At 39.5% G+C, this 26,241-nt stretch overlaps 1 protein-coding gene across 1 annotated transcript in view; it reads right to left on the reverse strand.

Moving 5' to 3' along the window:
• LRP12 (LDL receptor related protein 12) overlaps window positions 1–23,479 on the reverse strand; it is a 50,043-nt gene extending 26,564 nt beyond the window's left edge. The window contains exon 1 of the mRNA XM_038126877.1: window positions 23,057–23,479. Coding sequence (XP_037982805.1) covers window positions 23,057–23,135 — 79 coding nt within the window. The 5' untranslated portion in view covers window positions 23,136–23,479. The remainder of the gene's footprint in view (window positions 1–23,056) is intronic.
• Between the last annotated feature and the right edge of the window lie 2,762 nt (window positions 23,480–26,241).

Consider the following 26,241-nt stretch of genomic DNA (forward strand, 5'->3'; position numbering starts at 1 on the left):
AGCCCAGCTAAGCAGAAACAAGCTTCTACTGAGATGCCGTGTGTCCTGCTGAACCACAGTCAGGCTCCTCTGCCAAGCCTGTGGGATAAAAGTGGCAAAGGCCACTGCCTGCCTACCAACCTATGGTTAATCCATGGTTACGATATCACAGCTCAGAGCAGGGCATGTGGGAGAGCAACAGAAAAACAAGTACTACTACTCTTCTTCAGATAAACTAGATGATCTATAAACGTTCCTTCCCACACAAACCATTGTACGATAAAAGCATTAGTTCAGTATGTAACCCAAAATACTTTATTTAATTACTTACTTGTGGGCCACCTGCATTTAATGAGCCAAAAAAAATCAGTTAGGAGCATTCTTGGTCTTTTGATTCATCTTTACAACCTCATCTCTTGAACACTTTCCTTATATTTGTTAAACTAATGTGCATTTAGAATAAAATGCATCAGCTGAAGGAATTTAAAGCTGTATCCACAGCCAAGAGCTACACAGGCATAGGTGTATGGCCATACTGCTGCCAAGCTCTCCTGTACTGCAGAAGGATCAGTATTCAGTATACTGAAAGTATCAAATGAAAGAAACACTTTCTGTAATCTCAGATGGACAGGAGCATGCAAAAAGGACTAGATGCGTTTTCCCCTCATTTATGACTCAGAAAAGAAACTACAGGAGGAACCTTAATTTTAGTGACTCTATCTATGCACCATGTCTTCTCCAACCACTGCTAAATCAAACTACAGAAATTCAAATTTTCTCTTCTAACAAGACAGGAAGAGCTGCTTGTGCGCTTCAAATTACATGAGTGAAGGAACTGAAAGTGAAGCAAACAGTGGAGCAAAAGGAAAAAAAAAATAAGAGCAGTCTAATAATTTGAAATTTACCCTCCAGAACAGTCTGTGAAATACGGAGTTATTGCTACCAGGAATGCTGCAAACTAAGGTGGAGCACAGCTCAGAACATACAGTCCACTGAAGTCAGGCAACTATCTGTAATATCTCCATACCCAGTAAAAAGGCAAAGTAGCAGGATCATTCCCAAATTTCTACAATACCAATCCCAGCTTTTACAGGTACCACCATTTAACTATTTTCTGCCTTCTGACAGTTTAGTTTGCAATCACTACATCCCTTCTATTAGAGATATGCATGACATAAAATTAGTTTGCGCACCAATTGTATTTGGATCAACTACTTGGAATAAGATTCACAAATCACAGTAATCATGTATTTTCCTGTCTTCGCTGACTTTTTTTACAGAGTGTATTGCACTTTGACCACTAGTTTTTGTCCTACACCCAACTGCTGCTTACTTCCTTGACAAAGGGCAACATGCAACTCATGACAGAAGCCAATTTAAAAAGCATCACGAGAAGGCATGATACTGACTTTTAGGAATTAACTGATCAATAATCTCCAGTGTAGCTGAAGAATCTCCAGAAGAGTTATTGACAAATTTTATATTATTTATTTTTTAAATCAACAGTTTGGCATTATCTAGTTAGGTTTACTTTTTTTTCCTTATTTCCTTAGGGTTAAGTAGTGCAGTCATCAGAATTTCAGGTGATCATTTGTAAATCAGATTTCAAATGTGCAGCAAGATGCAAGGTATCCTTTATGTGAGGGATGGATTAAACAACCATTTATTTTAATATAAAATTACACATGCAATACACAGAAACGCTGCCATATAGGCATCAGTCAGGATTTTCTACTGAAGGCATGCAGAACAACAGCGACAACCTTTATTGCAAGTTCCAGTAGCAGAAGAACACTTACTACACAGAGGATACAGTTAATATATCTAAAATTTCAAAGAGTGAAAGCCAATGTTCAGATGAAATGAGAAAGTGTTGCATATGCAAACACTACAGTGGCATTGGTAATTTCTTTAATTAAGAATAAAAATGACTAACAGATGAAACTATACTGAAACAGTGGCTTATTTAAATGTTTAGCAATACACAATCCAGAAATAACCACATAAAATTTCTTTGTAAAAGTAGATAAAGCACAGAATTTGCTTACAGTACTCAATGCTGTTATTTTATGTGGCACCGTTTTCATTTTAGACCAACTGTGATGTAACTTCATTTAGTAAACTAAGACAAAAACTAAAGAATCAATTCTGCAATGGATTAACTTTAGGTAGGTTTTAGATTTTTTTTTTTTTTACCTCTTACAACAACCAGTATCCATCATTTTGTGCTTAGACAATAATTCTTGAGAATAAAATAATGGGAATGGAGCTGCTGAAAGTCTGCACTGCATACTCAAAACTTGTCTAACATTGTCCTCTATTAATCACTCTCTCACACTGTCCTTTCCTTCTCTCAGAGGAACTTTGTGTACAACACGTAGTTGCATGACACTTTTGAAAAACAGGTCTTTATTAATTTCTTGGTGAATAAAAGAGTCGTGAAGCTTCCAAGTCCACATTTGCTCTAAAAAGCCTAAGCTCAAAAGTCAACCAGCACATGAATGAACATCACACCTACCTTTACTGCCATTAAGTAGGGCCACAAAGGCGATCAGAGGGCTGGAGCACCTCTCCTATGAGGAAAGGCTGAGAGCTCTGGTAATTCAGCTATAGTTATTTCAGTGCCTAAGGGGGGCCTATAGGAGAGCTGGAAAGGGCCTGTAGTGACAGGACAAGGGGTAATGACTACACCGAAAGAGAGCAGGCTTAGTTTGAATACCAGGAGGAAATTCTTTGCTGTGAAGCTGGTGAAGAACAGAGAAGTTTTTTCCCCATAAAAATGCCCCATCCCTGGAAGTGTTCAGGGTCATGTTGGATGGAGCTTAGAGCAACATAGTCTAGTAGAAGGTCCCCTGCCTACAGCAGGCAAAATAGATGGTCCTTTAGTAGCACAGGCCATTCTATGATGATATTCTGTAATTTGCAACACTGAATTAAAAATCTCCAAAAACAAATGTCCTACTACTTTGATGTTTCTTAGCATTGTTATTACCTCCACACCTAAAAAAGTCTGCATTCTTTCTTCAAGAATTGACTATTACAATCCATACTCTAAAAATCAAAGTTTGCTATATCAGTGAATGCTTTGAATTTATAAATTATGAATCTATTAGCTTCTCAACCAAAACATAATACATCCTTCATTCTATGGAGTGAACTTGGGATTTGTCTACATTAGTATTTTGTTTCAGGTAAGGGACATGTTTCTGAATCTCCTGATCTGCTCCACTTCCTGTGCTTTCGTGCACATTACACTGGGGCCTTGGAACCAGCAAACTGGATTTCTTTTAGAGGATATGCTCTTACTTGTAATAGATACTGAGTTTTCAGGGCCACACTAGACCTAGTCCAAGAAAACCCTATAGAAACATATATAGCACAAACTTACGTCTTCAGCATAACTTGTTTTGCTCCACAAATTCCCCCTTGCCAGGCTGTGGGGATGTACCAACAAACATCCCAAGCATGTCCTCTACTCCCCACAGCCCCAGTGCTGCCAGGGAGGCTTCACCTCAATTTCAGGAATAAGCTCAGCCTCTGCAGCCATTCAGTGTAAATCACACAAGTTCTCATTCTGGATTCACTAGGCCCTGCACACATTATTCTCTAATATTACAACAGTTGTGAATGCCATTGTAACACACATAAGAAATTGTATAAAATGTCCTATCATGTGAGATGTTAGCATAATACAAATTTCACATACGTGCTGCCAGCCAGATGATATTTGAGTCTTAAAACAGCTCATAGCACCATCAGGAAACATCAAGCAAATGTTTGGAAGAGTCTGCAGTCTACAAATGATTCACATTCTTGTGCCTCAGTGTGGCTTCCCAGTCACTTTCCACTCTTCTTTGTATTTTGAGTCTGCTACCATTGAAATACATAATTTTAAAGTAGCAGCTAAACTAATTTGACTTAAGGATTTTTGTGTGAATGGTTCAGAACAAAAAAAAAAAAAAAGAGTCAAAGCTTCTCAGTTGTTGTTTTAAAAGGCAGGGACAGAAAAGAACCTGACATTATTTTTTATTCTCAGACAAAAATTCCACAAACTATTTATAGACAGCTCTAATATACTTGGCAGCAAGCAGTGGAAATTGGAAATCTAGCAGAGACACTGGCTCAGCTTCAACAAGATTCCTGATTTAAAGTACATAAGTAGCTCTATTCATGTCACACCCTACCCTACTTCTGCCCTGCCAGGTATAAAGGAGGTTACCTGACTGACTACTACCTGAAGGCTGTACATGTTATCAGGTGGTAATCTAACACACCACTTTGCATTAGACAGAGTAGGAAAAAAAACCAGATTACTAAACCAAAATCAAACAATTCAAACAGTGAATTCAGTCATCCAAATTACAACTAAATCTCAAGAAAAAAGATTGAGGAAATCAGAGGAAAAGGGTATAGATCCAAACTAGCAGGGGAAGCAAGAGAGACTATACTGCCTACCCATCCTTAAATGAGCTGTGTCCATTATGAGGCTCAGAAGCCTATTCTTAACTGATTAGACCCTATCACTAATTTGAATCTAACACTTTGCCCTCCAATTTGGAAACTTACACTGCTGTATTACTCAAAAAACTAGAAAAACCCCAAGTTTCTAGCTATTTTAAACACCTATTCAAAGTATTAAAACACAATTATTTTATGAAAGAACTGCTTAGCCCATTTGTACATGTACAATGGCTATAACTATCCTTTGCTAAAATCTCATTTCAGAATTTAAACTACGTCAGATTTGAGAAGTGCCAGACGAGAGGAAAATTTTGATGTGTGGGCTGCACAAAGCTTATACAGTAGAGGGAAGAGCAATGCAAACTTAATTCACACTCTTCACATGCTTCACACTTTTACCTACTGTTTTTTTTAAGTTACAGTTGCAGTAAAAAAAAATTGGTTTTGTTTTCTCATCATGCTAAATTATTTCTCATCTTAATTCTTTGTAAGTACAGGAACAAATGTTAGCACACAGCAATCTACGTAGAGCTGGTGTATTGTATTTTAAAAATTTAAAATCAAAACCCCATAACCATACACAAACAAAAAGAAGATTTCACTACTCTGTCACAATTTAGATGGTAACAGCAGGACTTCATCAGGTCATATATTCTTAAAATGTAATACTGCTGGTTATCCTCTTTTCCTCTCATGATTTCGGCCTGTGCCATCCTGAAAAATGCTAACAGAAGAAATGAAATTATTATTCATAAATAATAACTGCAACCATCAAAAACCTATTATAAGGTTGAAGAAATGAAAATATAATCTGCTATTACTGCATAAATCTATACCAGGAACCCACAAAACAGCCAAGCTTCTGGTTCCAGATTACAGTATGACTCAGATTTAAAACTGATTTTTTTTCCAAAAAAGACTGAAATAGTGTAGGAGTACTTGATATTGGAGGGTGGGGGAGAATCATGAGGGTTTTTGAAAAGAAGGAAAACACTGCTCTACTGCTGCACATTTATTAGTGAGCCTACATGTCATGTGGCCAAAAAAACCAAAAAGGCCTAAGATACATCTAGAGAATAATGGTTGCAATATCCAGAAGGCTAACTGGATTAATAAAATAAAGTTACAACATCAATTTATTTCAAGTCTTTATTCAGCAGAAGGTCTAAGATGTCACAATCCAGACAGAGATCAAGGAGAAAATTTCACGGTTGCGATTGAAGCAAAAACAGGGGATGGAGAAATCAAACCATAATTACCAGATCTGCTATATTCTTTTTGGAACATTGGCCAGGGCAATTCCCTGAGCAAACCAGGGAATACTGGAGTCAGTGGTACAGTGCTGCTGAGCTTCAACTCCACCTTTATGACAGTAACAATAAGTTAGAATTAACTGCAACACATCCCAGCTGAATTCACTGAGGTGACATAAGTGACTTGAAAGCAAGCAGTTTACCGGGAAGGGCAATGAAGCAACAGTATTTTTACAGCACATTTTGCACATATATCACATGCAAAAATCATAAAAACACTGCATGCTTATTGCATCTATGAAAAATATCCTCATTCGAAAGATAAAACTGTTTTCTTTCCTTCTTGCTACTTATTACTAGAAATAGAACTTTGATTTTGACAACTTTTTATACATTTTAATGTGCTTTGTTTTCTTACTGATAGAATTAAAAAGCAATGTAAAGTTCCCAAGAAAACGTGCTTCCTTTAATGTATGAAAAAAGTTCACAGAAATTACAGACCTTGCAAAGACTTGTGCAGACTTGTTTATGCATAGTCGGGTAACTGGAGTTTTTAGACCCCACGCACCTATTCACACTGAAACTGAACTTAAACCAAATGTCACGCTGTCTGCCCAGCTACCTTCCAGTAACACAAGACATACACTTGGTCCCTTGTTAATGCTTCACTGAACTAATTAAAGCATAGAAGTAACCTTGCACGGTGTAACCCTGCACCCATTGTGCACCCAGTGTAAAAAAGCACAACCAAAGGGGGAAAGAGCCTCTAAGGCAATGCACCTTTTTTGCCTGTCCCTTCAATATCTGTGAACCAATGCTTTTTGTTAATCACATGCAAACAACCTTACGCAAAATTAATTTCATTATTTATTACAAGCTGTTTGATCTACTCTAGTTACACAAGACAGAAGTGGAGATGTCACCGAGTTTAAAGGCAACCACACCCTGTAGGAGCTTCTGTTCTCGCTACTGAAAAGACACTGAATTGACAAAGTTCTTGCTCTAATGAAGTCAGCTGGGAAATTTCAATTGCTGTGACAGGAAAGGCTATTAATTAGCTACACTAACTTTCTAGAGTTGTCTAAACAACGCTGCTTATTAAATATCCTCAGGACATAGGAAGAACAAGATATGAATTTGCTATAACTTGCTGGTCATAACACACTGCATTCCTCAAAATGTACTGTGAATTGCAACAAGTAAAAAAAGACAAGACATTATTATAAGATAGATGGCCCGCAAGACATGATTTTACCCAGATTAGTAGCTTCTTTAAATAAGAATCAGATCTTGAAATTGCTAAAGCATACTCCTAATATTAATGTGTGCACATACTTGAATGGGTACACTCAGCACCCATGAAAGAATTCTGCACATGGTGGCCTTGGTATTTTTAGATTCTTTTGTTCAAATAGACTTGATTCATCAAAGCAAACATGATAAGGGAAATAGCCCATAAAATTTATAATTTAGTAAAAATTATTTTGTCTTCAGTGTTTTACGCAAGATCTATATTCTTGTCTGAGAAAACTCCACTACAGGTACTGCATTGATTTAAGTCATTCATTCCAAATAGGAAACTCCCGTGAGCCTCATGGATAATTTTTATAAAGTCTAGAAGCTGTCTATATGTATTCAAAAAATTTTAAAACCAACAGACAAATAGGTGCATATTGCTAAGATCCAAATTCTCTCCCCCTCTTTGAAAAGATCTTTTCCTTTTTTCCTCCCTCCCTTCCACACCATTTGCTATAAATCTTGTGATTCTTATCCTGCAAGAATAATGCTGGTGCTGTACCTCACACATGAGCATGAGTACACCTGTTTTATTTTAAACACCATGGAGTAACTTAGAAATAAATTTTCAAAATGAATTTGTGATAAATTTGGAGTCTTCTTTACTTGGCTCATGATACAGTAACATATCACTGTGTGGCTATTTTTCCTGTAACAATACAAATAAGTTTTTGTCATTATTATAGCTTTATTGTGTCAGGAACTGTACAAACTAGAAAAACAACTCTGGCTCCACAGAACTCATTGCCTTGTAAAAACTGGAAATCTCAGCCCACCATGTTCCAAAATATAATCAAATGGCAGTGCTTTACAGGAAGCACAGCAGAGATAGGTGGGGTTAAAGAAAGCACATATGATGACTTTGTGTTTCCCATGGCCAGAACTACCCAGATGGTGGGAAGCACAAAGGAAAGAATGACTAGGCTTGAGTAATGTTTGTAAATGATATCAGTACTAAAGAAACACAGAACAACAGGAGAGTAAAACCAAGTGAAACAGAACTGACATACAGCTATCCTGTGCTAACAACTATCTCATTGTGCTTCACCTTCCGTCTCTCCCCCAAGTCACTGAGAAAAAAGTACAAAATTCTGAGCACCAAAGGGAAAGGCTTGTCCCTTTCATGAAACATTTGGAAATCCTGAATTACAGTGATTGTCCTGCAGGTAGTAACAGAGACAACAGAGATTATGTGAAAACACTTTTAATACAGTAATTGTAAGATAAGGACAGTTAACATTCCCACCTTCATATGCACTGGAAACAAGTGCACTTCTGACAGCCAGAATAGTTTCTCTTATTGCACAGGACTGTAGGGTACTACAACTTCTTGCCGTGGGGGTTCCCAGTAGTTAGAAAAGATAAACATAATCTTCTATTATCAGGGACTACAAACATGAGTGTTGGATAGTACTGTGACTCCACAATTGCAAAATAAATAAAAATAAAATCCTTTCTGTAGAGCTAGATAAGCATTTGACTAGATAGACAGTTTAGGCAGCTGCAGTTCAGCAGAGTACAGCACAGCCTCAAGACAGCCATAGTATACCTAACATTGGTTGAAGAGAACACAACAAAGTCTGTTTCAAAACACTTAAGTATGTAATTTTCCACTATCAAACTACATTCCTGAGACTCACAAATTACCCCTGAAAAACTGTAACTGTGTTAAAGTAGACCCACAAGTAATTTGCTATATAGCTCCTGGTTTTGGCTTTTTACATAGCAAGTATTTGTCACAGAAACTTAAGGACCTCAATTACTCACAGATGCCATCGTTTACAAATGAAGGCTTGTTTGTATGACCCCAAAGGCACTTTCTGTGCCTACTCTCAGTAGTCGGTAAGAGAAAGTCGCACATTTTATGGGTCACGAAACACCAAATTTTATTATATGACAGTAGCTCTAAGCCTTCAAGAATCTTTCATTCTTTTCTGTAACATGAAATTTGAACTACATCCAGATTTCCTCCTAAAATATGCACAGATGTTCCCATCTGTCTGTCAACTACATCCAGGTAGTCCTGGGCAGCAGAACCATAATTTCTATTCAAGTGCTTTGCAAGGAATTGGAAACATCTATAAAATTCATGATACATGTTTATCTGAGGGTCAAATTAACTCAAATGTGGTGGTACACTGCACTCTGAAACATCACGTTTTAGATGCAATTTCACTGCAATTCAAAAGAGCAAAGAGGTTTTCAGAAGTTAGGTAGCTGAAATAGGTGTGTTTATAGAGGTGTGAATTGGCCCATTCCCCCTTTTTCATTCAGTTACCAAGTGAAAGAAAAAGCCTACGGAGATGAATGACAAAGAAATAATAAATTCCTCCTTTCACTGAAACACAGCCATACTTGGAACTATCTCCCTCAGCTTCAACACGGCCAGCATGAAGCTGCCCATTTCTAATACTCCTGTTTTCAGGCTCACCCACATGCCTCTCCCATCAGCAGAACTAGGAAAGAAGGTTCAAAGAAACTTGCCTACCGGGGATGAGCACTGGGAAAACCAAAGAGCACCACAATGCAGTGCTCCGAAAAAACTTACCAAACCCCATCAGTTCCCCAGGGAGGGAAAAGCAGGCAGCCACCAATAACACACACACAGACACACACAAACACATGCACGCATTTGCTCTAGGGCAGGCTTCCAACGACAAAAGCACAAACAGGAAGAGAGGTTTAAACATATTAAGACGAATGAACACCTTGGAGAAGAGAATGCCATCTAACAGGTATTTCCAAAATCCTTATCACCACATACCCTTACATTCATATTTATAATTACCTTCCAGTATGGTATCCCTACACCTAGTACACCTCATCTCTTTGACACAAGCTCTTCTGATCTATGCTTTTCTTGATCAAAACACATTCTCACTACTTGTTTACACAAGTCATTAACTTCCTAATGAAATTTTAAAACAACTATTTCTTTCTGCAATCCAGCTTCCTAAAAAGAACTTATTAAAATATACTGGATAATAGAAAAAAAAATACTCTTTCCACGGAAAACCCCGACAAGAATGATTCTGATTAACACCAGATGACTGAATGTCAAGTTACATAGTAACCGCCCGCTCCTTTGTCCATTCGGTTCACCACCTCATCCTCCAAAAGCCACTTCAGTTGTTTAATTTGAGCATATTCACTGTTACCCAACAATGTAACTATCAATTCAAACTTCACTTCCTGTGGATCACTCAGCTGTGCACATCTGCACGCTCCCCACAACTTCCAAACACTATGGGCTATTTCTATGTTTAGCAAAAGAGTAACAGTACCAAAAATCCAGTTAATAAAAATTTAAATAGAAAACCCTTACATTTCTATATGTATTCCAACATAGAGGTTTCATTGTAGATTTGTTACTAAGTGTAACAGATTCCACAAAGAATACAGTAAAATCCATGATAAAGAATGTTCTACCTCTGCTTCCAAGAAAATGTATGTGGTCTGAAAGAGCTGTTTAAGCAGCAGCAGCAGATCATCACTAAACCTCTTAAAGCACTCTGCATCCACTCAAGTAAACACAGCTGAATTATACAACAGACTGTGTTTCTAACGAGCAGATGAGAGGAAATCAGTTGTTAGTAACATCTGTAAAACCAGACAAGGGTAAGAGCCAGAGTTTTAAATACAGTAGAACAGACACTGCTCTGAAAGTAGCCTATTTCCACTTCCACAACAAAAACTAAGCAACTGGGTATTTCCCAGAAGGATGCTGCTGGCATTTAAATAATTTAGGACAACTCTTCATTCTCTATCTTCCCTCTAAGGGCCAGACTAATCTGCCTACACTGAGAATTGAGACTTCTCTGCAGAGGAGTTCAGATCATTAAGTCATGCTCCTGTTGCCTTGCATTCCTTTAATAAACCTGCCTTTTCCCACACTGACTCTGCCTTAAATTACACCAAACCAAGATTCCCCAGTTCACTCACACAGACAGTACAGGATCAGAAATCTGGAGTAACAAACTCTATGCACACACAACCATGAAACTTGCTTTCTGCTACTTATTTTCTGTGCTTCAGCTTTTACCTTGCTCAACATACTTTACAGGAATACTGTCACTATTAGTCTATCTTAATTATTAAACCTTATTTGGTCAGTAAAGAGCTTTTAGGAGACTATGCAAAGAATATATTAAAACAAAAATATTTACTGAAGGTTTGCTACCAACCACGTCACACCTTGGAGCACAGTAAATTCAGATGGAAGTGAAGTTTATAGTATGCTTTTGGAGTAAGCCTATTTTAAGAATCCAAAAAGTCACCAAAAAGTCACCACTAGGCACATACATGCTCGTTTATAAAGAGAGATCACATGGGAAGTTAACAGCCAACTAGGAAAGAAAAAACAGCCTTTTGTTGGGACACTCAGATTCAACCTGTGTATGACAAAAAAAAAAAGGCATTTTTTTGAAGAGAGGGATGAAGAATGCTTTGGAAAATGAGCTAAGTGAAAAAATATATTACTTTCTTATGTTAATACCATTTACCAAACTTGACAGGCAGTTGTATTCTTTTGGATGTAGATTCTTTTCAAGGCACATGAAAAGCATTGTTACACTTTTGCATTGATGAAAGCAGATTACATCCCTTACTGCTAACTTTGTCTAATGAATAATAATAGTAAGTCACAGTTTAAGGGCATTGGCTTTGCTGTGTGTTGGCTCTTTGAGAAACAAAAAGGGTATTTCTAGAAGAGGTTCAGTTCTGGGAAACAAGTATAAAGGGAACCTGGAATATTTCATTGTACCAGAGTCTTCCACTCCTCATCTGTTATTGATGGTAGACACATATACAACTTTCTAAAATTAGGGAGAATTTTCAAGTTGATAGAGATTACAAAACTGAAGAGTAGGGCTTATTTGTGATAAAGCAGATGTTGTGAAAACAGCATACTTGTAAATTCTTACACTGTTTATACTTCACTCTGTACTTCCTTTTCTTTCTGGATCATCTGAAGAAGTACTCAGAGGCTCAGCACTGACACTACATGGCAACTTTTAGATGGAATCTGCCATTATCAGAGTTAAGGCAGCAAGACAATGTGATTTCTCAAGACATTTGTGTATTCACTAGAAGTAAGTATTTGAGCTGGTTCAGTGCCCAGAAGGTAACTGGTTAGGCTTACTGTGGCTAAAGGCAGCCACACAGATGGCATTTCTGTCGGCCTTTGTCCTCACCACTGTATAGGTGTCACAAATGAGTGTTTTGAGTTTTTTTAAATGACACAACAGGTGATACTTTATTCTGCATCTAAAAGGCTCTAAGGTTCCAAAAGCTATGGCTTTCCTTTTTAGGAAATGCAGCTGGAAGAGGAGGTTTCAATGCATTAATTCAGCTGTAAAATAAAGGGTAAAAAAATACTTTCATTTTACATACATTGCACTCTATTAAAAGCCAACCTGATAACAAAATTCGGCACTTGCTCCTACGGCCTTTTTAAAGGGAGGCACTGAATTTTAAAATAGCAAAAAATGTGACACAGCAGGGTGACAAGTACAAGATCAATGTCAGACATAATGCCTACATGTTCAAATTCCCATTTATCTGCCTTTATATTATGAAGTATATTGCTAATTTAAGTACATATCATTCCTGTTTAAGAGCAGATTTCCAGATCTGGGAGAAAAGCACTCCCAGAACAATGGAACTCCATAAAGTGCAAACCAAACTCTGATTACCTGCCTAAATAAATTTAAGTATCATCAAGACACTTCAAAAATATATCAAAGTACAATGTATTTCAATACAGGCCTAAAGGAGCAGCTTAGTAAGAGTCTAACAGCACGATCCTTATGTTCGTAGCAGTAATTTATACACCACATTCAAACAAATTTAAAGCTAGTTCAGACCTCCTTGCAATCACAGTAACTCACCTCCCCTGAAAAATAGTTCGATGTGATCATTTTAGTTGAGCAACACACATGCCTGAGAAACTGTTCATGCTTATTTCAAATTAGGTACTTTGAGCACTTTATTGGCTCCCAAATGAGCAGTATGGTCAGTAAGCAAGACCTCAAATTAAAAACTTCAATTCAGCTTTATTCTAATCATCAATCATTTCTGAAAGCTTTAATATTTTAAGCCGAATTCCTTCATGACCAACACTTTAAACTGCTGTCTCAGACCTCAGCTAGACCTCCTTTGTAAAGTTGCAAACTACAGACTGTTTCAGAAAACTGGTGAAAGGAAGTCAAACACAGACCTATTCACTTAATTCTCACATACATATTCCTGGCTTCCATGCTTTTACTTAACATTTTAAGACTGATGTACAGCTGAATGTTTCAAGATATTAATTCAAAAAAAGTCACTATCAAGAACCAATAAAACTTTCCATTCTGTAGGAGTGAGGGATGTCTCTCAACTCCCCAGCAATGACCTTAACTTTACTATCTGGGCAGATCTGACTTGAAGGATGTCATCACTGTGTAGAACTGTTGCACTGCTGCTCCTACTAATCTGCACAGTTAGAAAATGGCATTGCTTTTTCCAGGAAAATGTCTCATGGACCCTAAAAGCACCTATATTGGGTTTACACAGCCAGGTTTTGGAAGCAAGGGGGTTACAGGAGTTGGCTTTCCGCAAGAATCTGCTGGAAGCTTCCACTGTGTCCAGGAGAGCCACGAGATTCCTTAGCAGATCATGGTGCAGCCAGCCCATGGTGAGGCAGCTGTGCCCCTGCAGCCCACGGAGGACCACAGGGATGCAGAGATCCACCTGCACTCGTGGAGGAGACCCACACTGCAGCAGGTGGATGCTGAGAGGAGTCTGTGACACCATGGGAGGCCCATGCTGGAGCAGGCTCCTGGCAGGGATCTGCAACCCCATGGACAGAGAAGCTCACACTGGAGAAGGTCTCCTGCTAGGACTTGTGACCCTGTACGGAATCCAGGCTGGAGCAGACTGTTCTTTAAGGCATTCCAAGGAAGAATGGCCCATGATGCAGCAGTTCTCACTATTGCCTGTGGGAAGGACTCACACTGGAGAAGTTCATGGAGAACTGTCTCTCATGCAAGGAACCCTACACTGAAGTAGGACTCCTCTCCCTGAGCAGCAGCAGGGATGAACTGGAATGAATTGACCTATTCCCTGTCTCCCTGTGCCACCCGTGGGGATGAGGTAGAGCTGAGAAAGAGGGAAGGGTGGGGGATGGTGTTTTAAGGTCTGTTTTTACTTCTCACTTTCCTGCACCAATTTTGTTAAACTCAGTTAATATCTCTAACTTGAGTCTGCTTGGTTTATGACAGTATTTGGTGAGCTCTCTCAAGGACCTCATCTCAACCCACTAACCCTTTGTTATACATCCTCTATCCTGTTCAGTTGCAGAAGGGAGTTAAAGAGTGGCTTTTGTGGGTGCCTGGTATTCAGTCAGGATCAGCTCACTACAGTTCTACGCACAAGATTTGCAATTCCAACTGACGGTGGGGAAAGTGGACTGTGCTCCTCACTACGGCAAGACAACAAAGGTACAGTTCTTTCCCTCAAGCCTTACCCATCTACATTGTAAAGGCAAAAGGCCTCTGTACTATCCCACATTTCCACAAAGGATGAGGAAAACTGGAAAGCTAGTATTGTGTATCTAAAAAGAGGTTAGTAACATTATCACTCAGCTGTGGTACATTGGATTGTCATTTGCATGAGAACTGTGATACCACTGAGCCTTCGTTACAGTGTGCACAGATGACAGACACAACAGATAATTTAAAATCTGGAATTGAAGTGCGAAAAACTACATGACACCTAGGCAACAGGCACTGGAAACAGCATTAGCTGGATCAGCAACAACAGGGAGGTAGGTTATTAGTAACTGGACTCTACAAACATGCAGCTCCCAGGCACATCCTGCAGTAAAGCTGCTGGAGTGCAGAAATGCCAAATGCCAGTATCAGCCAGAAAAGGGATCACAAAAAAGGAAGCTTAAAAATATTGACGAAAGCCATTCGCTGAATTACAAAATGTTCAAAGATTGTTTGTTCACTTATTTGCTAAAGTACAGGTCAAATGCAGGAATCTAATGTTCCTGTAATACCCCTCTGCCTGAGAATACTTGGATAGCCAGAGATCAAGACCTCAAGCAATTTCCAAGCTCTTTCTGCATTTAAACCCTATTTTTCCTTGCCCATAAGAGTAACCTCTCACACAGATTAGATGCTCACTCAGACACCATAATACCCTCAAAATAAAAGGATTGTTCCTCCCCTCTATTTGCCCAACCTCTTAAAAAACAGCTGTTCTTGTAGACATCTTGGCCTCCTGCTCCACTCTGAAGAACAGTTTTGCCACCTTTAGCTGTGAACAAGACATCCCAATCTTTCCCTCCCTTGCCATCCCAGCTCTCCTGTCTTCATGAATCTCTCCAACCACAGACACCAGCTGAACTTTAACCATGGAACTGACTACTTGTCCAGTACCTTTAGATAGGAAACATGACAAATAGGAGGTGCCCTGACAAGGGAAGTTATTTCTGCTAATTATATAATCACCCAAATCCATCCCCATCAGTGCTTCCAGCCGCAAGTTGCTGTGATCAAGAGTCATGTGTCTGATGTCATTCACCTTCCTGACTTAAGAGTAGACATCTCTCTCAGGTAATTTTAACTGATGTTTAGATCATGGAAAGGACATATGTTCTTTCTCCATACTTTTAAAAAATTACAAACTGGAAAAAAATATGTATGCTCTCAAGTCCAGTTACAAATATTTCAATGTGGTTTAAACACACATTTTGAGTTAAATCCCTGTTTATTCCCCCTAAGCACTTCTCTAGAAGACAGCAAATGGAAAGATGTAATTCTTTAGTAATATGAAGAGCAGGCCGAAGTAAATACAACAATATTACAAACAAAAAAAAGCATCTTAATTAGGACTCTAAAATGAACCTCTGTTTGAAAATTACTCTGTTGAACTTTATGTGCAGGAAATAAAGAAAGGGAAGGTTAAAGTCTCCACTTAAATCTAAGTGATAAGAGAAGCACATATATATGGATTTGTTTACTGCATGTGATGTATTCATTATCTCAGTCCCAGTTACTACAATATCCCTAATAGAAACTTTTATTTGAGCTACTCCATACAATTTCATAGAAGGAAAACACCCTACCAGGGTATACTAATTCATTGAATTATAATACCCTTTGTGAAGCATAGGAAGAAAGATATTAAGCAAAATCTTATGAAAATTCATATACAGCTAAAATCTAGAAGTCAGAGCATATGAATGTGTGTGCCTTTCCACTATAAGGCACATCAAACAAGATTTCATTTTTCTGTTCGAAACTGCTTGGCTTCAGTTATTGAAAAGTTCTTTCTAAAGGAGCAGCTCCTTAAGTAGGAACAATAAAATTTTAAGATACATCATTGACTAGAACAAAATTATTTCTAGTAAATATAAATTAGAAGAAAATCTTATTTTTTCCACAAAATAACTATTCTCACAATCTTTCTGTACTTACAGAGGAACTTATCTCTATCTCCCAATACATGCACACAAAGCTGGAGTAATAAAACCAAGATAAAGGACCCTCTAGCAGACTAATTTTTTAACTTTTAAATGCAAGCAACTTCATTACAGACTTCTACCACGTGCCAAAGTGTGCTCACACTGCTTGTTAGAGGACCTCTGTACCGTTATATGGCTACAACTGACTTTGAATGTCTGCTCTGGTTACCCACAGCCAGTCCCAGGGGCTTCCACTTAGGAGAGGAAACATCTGCAAAGTTAAGCAAAGTGTGAATTACACACAATCATGGGTGAAACATGCAGTTCCTATCCCAAGTTCAAATGTACTTTCCCCTCACAGAGAAACACAAGTAGTTCACTTTCATTGCTTTGCGGAATTTATGATTTACTAAATGTAACCACATTGAGCTTTCTTGCACAACAAAAAATTCCACAACCAAATAAATGTATCTGGGAAAGTCCTGTAAGTACTAAAACTCACAAGATGTTTAAGTGAGAGACGACCTCAACTCAAGGTACTAAACCAAATAGTTTTGTGTGACTTCCTTCCCCCTTCAAAACATGCTCTACTTGTAAGCTTTCTTAATTAAGGGGAGGCTCTCATTTTTGCTTGCTAACTTCCTGACTAGTTACAAAAAGTTGCTTCTCACAAAATAGCTGAGGAAGATATACAGAAATTCCCTCATAACCTAAAATTCAGTGTCAAATAGAATAGCAGGGGAAAAAAAATCTAGTACATAGCTATTAAATATGCTAGTCTTGATAAGAAGACACCATCACCATGATTACAAGGTACCAAATGTTAACAGTATATCCAAATTTAAAGCAGCTGTTCAGAGAAACAAGTCCGAACCACAACTTAGATTAGGGCATTTTTGAAGTGTTTGCACTGATCTGCCAATTATGCTGAACTCAGTAGTTTTAACTTAGATACTCACAAGAATCAATAGTGTATATTTCAAAGCAATTGTAAAGCTTTACATAATGAATCATCAATGAAGTAACAACTGCAGCAAAAAATCAAGTGCAGGGAACAAAAAAAATAACATAGTCAGAACAACATAAATACTTCACAATACTTCAGAGTATGGTATCATACAGCCTGCTATAAACCACTCTGACATTTATTTCTACTGAGGGGATAAACACAGGAACTCAAATCTACAACCAAACTTTTTAGTATCCAATGCACTGGCACCCAATGTTTTCTTAAAACCATGTAAACTACAGAGGTGCAATTTTGCCAACCAACAGACACCTCAAGTAATAACTGGTACTGCAAAAATGCCACAGCTAGTAATTCTGAAATGCATACAAGCTAAAAACATCCCAGGCTGTCAACATATCACACTCTCTTAATTACTGCCTAGCTAGATATCTCAGCTGTTCCAGTATTTTAACATAATCATTAACTATCTGGGACAGTATAAATGGAACACTAAAACTAGAAAATGCAGAGACATCTAAGAAAGCAAAACCACACTATATACACAGTACAAACAGTACTTGTGAATTTTTAAAAAACTTGTAAGGAAACTAGTGAATTATACTTAATAAGTACGGAAATAGTATCTACACCTTGGGAAACTTGAGGAATCTTGTAAAAGGTATATAATATGTACCTAATACACCAAAGGCACAAAGTTTAAAAATCTAAGATCTGCTAACAAACCACAAGACTGAAAATAATTTTAAGTTTTAGCCAGACCAAGTACAAAACAATAAATATTTAGTGCTTAGTTGAAAATAATACTGATAAAATTTACATCTATTTGATATTAAAACAGCAGTGACTGAAGCAAAAGAATCAAATAGATTCTCCTGTAGGGTCCTTCCAACACCAATGCAGTAGAGCTCTTCCTCTCCTAGCAATGACAGAACAGATGAAAAAGCCATCCTCATTACATGCTCTGCTCTGATGACAGGAATGGAGTCAGATGGCTTCTGTCATGATTCTGGTTACAAGTACACCTCTGCTCTTTCTCTGGCTGACAGTATTCTCATTTAGTGCATGATAACAATTACACCGACTACCTTATATTCAATTTTCAAACTTTTTGCTATGGAGTTGTATAGGATATGGGATTTTTTCTTCTCCCCTTGAATGAAAGTTGCTTTAAATATTTTTCACATGACCTCACAGATATTTTGACTATAGATGCAATATTGGCTCTGAAGAGTCAGTTGAATGTGTACATACTTGGACAAGTTGACATACGATTAACTTATTAGACAACACAAATTTCTACAGTGTTAAAATTAGGACACGTTCTCTTAAAAGACTACAAAACTATTCTAATAAATTAAATGCAGTGGTTTTGCCAAAACTACAATTTACAGCTTAGCAAAATATATCTGTTCAGTATATCACAAAATATCACTAAAGACTGACATTCAAGAGTTTATGGTATAATATTTATTAAGTCAGGCAATTCCTTTAGGACAGCCTGTTCTGGCTTTAGAGTTCAACTTCTTTAGAAAATTGAACAAACTGGCTGGCAGACTTTAATTGCTTACATGATTCAGGCAATTATTTCAAACAAGGTGAATGAACCCAAAAAACAATTTATTCTTCCTGATTCACACCATCATTAACAAACTGACACACAAGTAAAGTTCGGGTCCTGACAACTGAACTTTTATGACAATTTTACTTGTCCTTCCTTAGAACCAAATGAAGAACGAGTAATATACACAGTATAGTTATCACTTCCAGCAACATCTGTACCACAGAAACATGGAATGGTTCTAATCTAAAATGAAATGTTTTAAAGCTTATATAAGTGTCCTGTGTTTTTCTTCAACAGGACAAAATATCAGTAGCCCTGTAGTCTCAGTAGTCAAACATAAAACACTGTTTCGATCACAATTTTGGGGAATAATCCTTTTATGATCTCCACTAATGTTTCTCAGTCATTAGTGCTTCCAAGGGTACCCACCAAAACAAAAACCAACCTAGAGATAAAGATAATTAAGACTGACCTCCTCTGCCATCATTTCTACCTTGGAACTCTTTTAGTGTCCCTGTCCCATTACTGTAAATATTTTTTTGACACACATTTAGATCTGGAAATCAGAAGCAGGGAAATTCATCTACTGTACCACTGCACTGACTGCTACCAACTGTAAAAAACTTTATAGAAGTTGCCTGTAGTCTTCTGCTCAGTGAGACGGAAATTCAAATTAATGTATCTGGATGACAAATATAGTTAAGACTATATAAAGTTTGACTTTCCAGAAATCTGAAGAAGCCAAATACCCATGCTTCCAGACTCCATTCTAAAGGACTCCATTCCATGTCCTAGTTTCTGCACTATACCACCTCAGAGACTTTTCATAACTCAGCCTCTGCTCTAAACAGCAATTCCTCACAAACTGGTCCTGAAAGTGTTCCATCATAGTACCAATCAGATATATACCACCATCCTGTCCAGAATTAAATAAATACCAAACAAAATGGTAATATTAGAAATTCAGTTCTCTAATTGAAGTTCATGTTATAGCAAAAAAAAAAAAAAACAAAAAACAAAGGATCAGCATCCCTGGAGGTACTTTAAACCTGTGTAGATGTGTTGTTCAGGGACATGGTTTAATGATGGACTTGGCAGTGCTGGATTTGTGGTTGGACACTATGATCTTGAAGGTCTTTTCTAACCTACATGATTCTATGATTCCAAGATTTACTTAATTTACAGCTGATCAATCACAGAATTTTGGTTTGAAAAATATTTCCCTCAAGAACAGCACTGATTTCTCAAACAACATTTTTTCCCCTAAAATAATTACTTGCACAACATATGGTTCTGTTTTAAACTCAGATAACTGTTATGGCCTTTGAGATAAGCAGAAATGTCTTAATACTTGTCCCAGTAAAAGCTAGGCCAGGATTATACAGAGATACATAAAATCAATTACTTCTTGGATATAAAACTCTCAGGCAACAGGAAGGCTGAAAATATAAACCAAAAAATACTGTTGCCCAGTGCCCTACCAAGCTGTAATTCTTGTTAGTCGGTGCTACTCCAATATTTCACTCATCAGTATTCCTCCTTCTCAAATTTTTATAATTATAGTCATCATCAGAAAAAAGGTTTGAAAAATTCACCAACTACAGGGAAACAGAGAAACATTCTCTGGAGAGCTCAATGCCCACATAACAACCTTGGTGAATTTAGTATTTTAATTAGCAGAAATTTCCAGACATTTTAGCTGTGCAACTGCATAATGGAAGGCAACTGAAGTGATGCACCATTGCTTTTCCAAGCATGCATTTACCTTGGGTACTGCCTACTGCATTCAAAGCCTTAACATAATGATATCTGCAAGTCTCTGCTCAACAACAACATTACAGTACACAGCCATGCTGAGAGCAGTCCTGATCAAATTCATGTCAATACTAAATCAGTTTAGTTTGGAAGAGATAAAAGCAGTTGTACAGGAAGTTAAAATGCTTTAATAGGACATAGGTCCCAGTCTCACTTTTTTATCCCAAAATACATAAATGGGAGAAATCAAAGTGAAAGCCAGAGAAAGGGCTATGCTACACAGTAAATGCTTGCTTTTGTTTTGGATACTATAGCCTGGGGACGATAAAGCTCCTTTACTTTGAGCAGTGAAACAGGTCAGAACTTCAGACATTTTTACAAAAACTGTTAAGAGAAACCAATTCCTCATAAGGATGAAGTGACACAGAGTGCTGATCAAAATCAGAAGCGCCTTCTCCTTCCTGGCAGTGGCACTAATGGATGGTGATGCAAGGCAGAAGAAACTTATGAAGCCTTCCTGGCTGAACTTTCAAAAGTCTTGATTAAAGGTCTATGAATAGCGTTATCCAGAAAGAATTTAATTTGGTTGGTTGGTTTTTCTCTAATCAAAGATTATGCTTGTGATTTAAGTTTTTGTAAGGGAAATGCTGACAGTAACACCCAAGTTACAGTATCACATTTCAAAATGTTTATTTAGGTCAGGCTGATAAGGACTATCACAATTACAATTTTGACTTTTAATTTCAATTCTGTGATGAGTATAATAAAACCAGCACACTGAGTTTGTTAAAAAACCTTTTCACAGAAATTAAATTTTTTAAAGTACATTAAGTACACAAACAGAAGAACAGCTTAATATATCGAACCTTGAGATTTTTGCTACCACTTCCTGCTCCACCATTAGCTAACTCCCTTTCAGTCGTGTTTATAGTTTACCTTTTGACATGAAATTTTTCTGCTTTACTTAATATGCATTTAAGACTGGTCAGTACCCCACTTTGTTCATGCAAATATACCCACTCAAAAATTAAACTTTATCGGTGTATCTATTTGGTTACGGGTACTGGCATAGTTATATCTCTGTCTGAAGAAGCTTTCCTTACTCTTCTACTCATGTAAATACAAAATAGGAAACACTCCTACAAGTTTATACAGTACATCTCCAGTTTTAGATTTTGGACCGACTGTTACAGCACAGGCATGTGCTGGACAAAACACTTTGCAAAGGCAAATTCTGAAATATCTTGATGTTCCAAATACAAGCTTGCTTTTTTAACAGTGAAAGAGATTCCAATTTCTTACGTTCAATCGCGTGTTTAGAGCAAAGGCATCTACTCCAGAGACTGCTGAAGCAGGGCCCCTGTCGCTGTCCTCCTCAGGGCAAAGCACATGCCCAGCTCTGTGCCAAAGGCTGCTTCTCCTGCTTGAGGCCCATGGACACAACCTATGCTCGACTTCATAAAACAAACACAACTCCCTGAGAAAACATGAGCCGACTCTCTTTGTCAGGCATCTGTGGTTTTGATCTGTCATGTGTTACTGGGCCACCTTTACACTGTAAAAACCAACCTCAGTACTTTTACACAAATATTTTTCATTAGCAGTTCTGTTTTAAAGATGGGTTTATACCCAGGAATGAAATCCTGGTACCTATTCGGGTATGAACCGCGGACAGGCTGAGCAGAAGCAAAGGTCCCTGGAAGGTCTTCCAGGCGTGCGCTGATGTGTCACAAACTCATCACCAGCGCCAGCCCCCGACTCCGCGGCCCGGAGGGGCCGCCCTGCCCCCGACACCAGGCCTCGCTCGTCCTGGCCGGACGTGGAACATCTCCCAAGCATCCATGCCTATTATCCACAGGCAGCGATTACTCGTGACTCAGAGGATTTGGGGCTGGCTTGTTTGTGCGGCCCCGCGCCAACTCCGGAGTTCCCGGCAACGCACATCTGCGGGAGAGCAAGCCCAGGGCAGCTGGGCCAAATCCCAGAATCCCGGCCGCAGTTTTAAGGACTTCCCAGAGGAGATTTCCGTCCACCCCCACAAATAATAAATAAATAAATAAATTAACAACACACAAAAACACCCAAACCAACCAAACAAAAAACCCCAGAGCGAATTTTGGAGCAGTCGAGTTCGAAGGAGGAGAGGGGGCTGGGGGCAGAGAAGGGAAGTACGGGGACACCAGTCGGCCGTGGCGGCGGTCCCGAGAGGCTCCAGGGACCCCGCCGAGGCCGGCCGGGAGAAAGGCCGCTTTGTTCCCCCTCCCCCGCGGCCGCCTCCCGGCCCGCGAGCTGGAGGCGGACGGGCGGCGTCACTGCCCGGTACCTACCGCAGCAGGAGACGACGAGAAGCAGGAGTTGCGCTGACCTCCAAGCCGGGGAGCCCTCTGCGCTCCCCCAAGGGGCCATAACACCCGCCCGCGGGGAGGCGGCGCGGAGCCGGAGCTGCCACCGCCGCGCCCCCGACACGGAGCCGGAGCTGCCGCCGCAGGAGGGGCCGGCGGCGCCTCGCCCCCTCGCCCGCCGGAGCCGCCGCCTCGGGGAGCGCTAGCGGCCCGCACGCCTCGGCCGCCCGCCCGCCCGCCGAGCCATGAGCCGCCACCGCCGCCGGCCTCGGCCTCCCTCCCCGCGCGCCGCTTCCTCTTCCCGGCTGGGCTCCGCCGCGGCTGCGCACTACCGGCACGAGCGCATGGAGCCGCTCCCGGCAGCCGCGGGCCGGGCGGGCGAGCGGGGCGGAGCGGCGGCCCCCAGACGGCGGGGGCGGGCCCGAGCCGCCGCGCTCGGCGCAGCACCGCCCTGCCGGCTCCTCCGGCTCCTCCTCCGTCACCTCCTCCCTCTCCTCCCACTCCGTCGGCGCCGCAGCCGCCGAGTTTTGGCCCGCCCCGTCCCGGCGAGGCAGCCGCCGCCACCCGTGGGGGCTGGGGCCGCATCCGGAGGAGGGACGGTGAATGTGCCGGCGGCTGAGCGGCCCAGATCCCCGGCCCACACAGGACAGCTCAGTGGGTGTTTGAGTGCCCTGGCTCTCCGCCCTGAGTAAAACTGCCTTAATCCAAAAGCAGACTGTAAAGCGCAGGGGTACTCTGGCAGCTGGCGGCTGCTGTGCTTCTGACCTCCAAATCTGCATCTCAACAGTGAGACCGAAAAAATACCGTGGAAGCACAAAAAGCGCAACTGCTGTGCATGCAAAATTATGGACCCCATAGAAATTCCTTGTGACACTTCCTGTTCGATTACAGTTCCTGTTTCCCTTTCCAATAGTTACCTGTTGTCAAAAGCAAGTGGGATTCACAGCACAATTTTGATCTTTTGCTTGAATTTTGCCATGCCTGTTGCAGACCATGAGAAGTGTTTATTGACCCTGTTCCACGAGAACCATTTGTTTGGAATTACAAAGTATTGCCATTCCTGAAAAAAGCAAAACTTATTTTGGTAAGGTTTTACAGCTACACCTTGAAAGCAGACGTGTTGAGTCAGACCAAAGCTCTTGCTCCACTGATGGTTATTGCTATGGAGAGTGCTCTACACTATTTCTTCTCATTCATCTGATTTTTTATAGAATCATGAAATCATTTTGGTTGGAAAACACCCTTAAAATCATTGAGTCCAACTGTAAATATAGCATTGCCAAGTCCACTACTAAACCATGTCCCCACATGCCACGTCTACAAATCCTTTAAATACCTCCAGGAATGGTGAGTCAATTACTTGCCTGTTACAATGCTTGACAATCCTTTCTGTGAAGAAATGTTTCCTAATATCCAATAACATTTTCTGTCACAACTTGATGCCACTTCCTTTCATTTATTGTTCTGTGATTTCTCCTGCATTTGTTTCCAAATCCCCATCTATTTGGGAAGGGAGAGGAATATATTGGGGGGAGGTCTCATTTGGAAAGGAGATGTTTGTTTAAGGGTGGGCATTAGCATGAAGATTCAGCATTAATAATTGTCACGAAAGAAGGAAGGGAAACCAGCCGAGCAGGAATGCTTTCCAAGTCTGGGAAGTTGTGTTCCAGAAACACCCTGAGGTGGCATCATTTAACAGTTCTTAATGGACTGGTCTTCAGTACATTGGCCTTTAGTCACAGTTTGAACCTATGAGTGTTCAACTCTCCAAAGCCATGAGTTTGCACACAAAATTCAATTTTCATGGAAGAAGAATACACAGCCTGTAGTTTCATGTTTCATACAAATATGTAAAGCATTCACAGCAGCTTGGCCAAGAATCTTTTAGGTTTCTTTCTACTCATAGATCTAACTAACTTCTTCGGTGAAACCTCAGGTGGTCTCTTTTTCATGCAGTCTATCCCATTCCTTTTTTATTTTTAATTATTAACAACGGGGCACTGAAGGATAGCTCAAGAGGTCTGGTCTGTAGCTTCTGAAAGAGGCATTACTGCTTTTATGAACAGACACCACACAAAACCTATCAACACACAGGGACTTCTAACCCTCACACAGTAATTACAGCTGAAACTGAGAGGTGTGATATGGTTCTCTTTCCATAGATTTTAGTTGCATAAAAAAGAAGACAACACTAATTATCTTTTAAGATTAAATGCAATTCTGAACAACTCAAATATCTTTGTTGGCAAAACTTCTTTCAACCTACTCCACAAACAAGTGGCTACCTTTTACCATGTACCCAGGTTCATAATTCATGACAGAGAGCAGAGCATCAGGGGCTTAATTCCAACATCCTTCTTAAAGATGCAGTGTGCAGATTGATATGCAAAATAGCCTTGCCTCAGTACAGTACTAAATGAGCTTGGCAAACTAATGGTGAGATACCAAAGTGATGATCTAAAGAAAAAAAAAAACTGCAGGAGCAGTTTTCCTGCATATGAGATGAGCTGTATCTTCTAAGTCCAGGGAAGAAAATGTGTTAGTAGTCCAGATAAAATACTCAGGATGTCAAGCAACATTTACTCACATAATGCCCTTAGCAGGCCCATCAGATCTATAAACTTCTTTCCTAGCCAAATAAAAAGTCTTATTCATTTTTGGTGTTTTTTTGCTACTCCTTTTGGTCTCTGCTGAGAGCTTTCTTAATCTCTTTGATGTTTTGGGAGAATATATTTACTCCTATGCCTGAAAAGTATGTTGTAAATCACAGTCAGAACTTTATGTACGTGAAATTCTAATCATGGCTGCATTTTTCGTTTGGATTTTTTTCTGTACTGTTATCTGAAGATGACTAATAGAAGTTTATTACTAGGAATAATTTTAAACTGGCACAGATGTTGACAGCATCTTTCTTTTGTATTTGAAGGCAGGTGAAGATAAAACAAAGCACACATGCTTCACCTTGAACCAAATCAAGATTGCTGTTACAGGCAGTTATTCTTCTGTCTGATGCTTTAGGTTGGCACATGAAGTTACTGATGCAGCTTCAGCAGGAATTATCAGGCACCCACTGACAATATCAGCATAGGATTTTTTTTCCTCCTGTACTTTTCTTTGCAACATTATTATGTTTTTACTGATCAGTTTGGTATAGTCACTTCAGTTTCATT

This window comes from Motacilla alba, chromosome 2 (assembly GCF_015832195.1).
Source record: "Motacilla alba alba isolate MOTALB_02 chromosome 2, Motacilla_alba_V1.0_pri, whole genome shotgun sequence".
NCBI classification, from domain to species: Eukaryota; Metazoa; Chordata; class Aves; order Passeriformes; family Motacillidae; genus Motacilla; species Motacilla alba.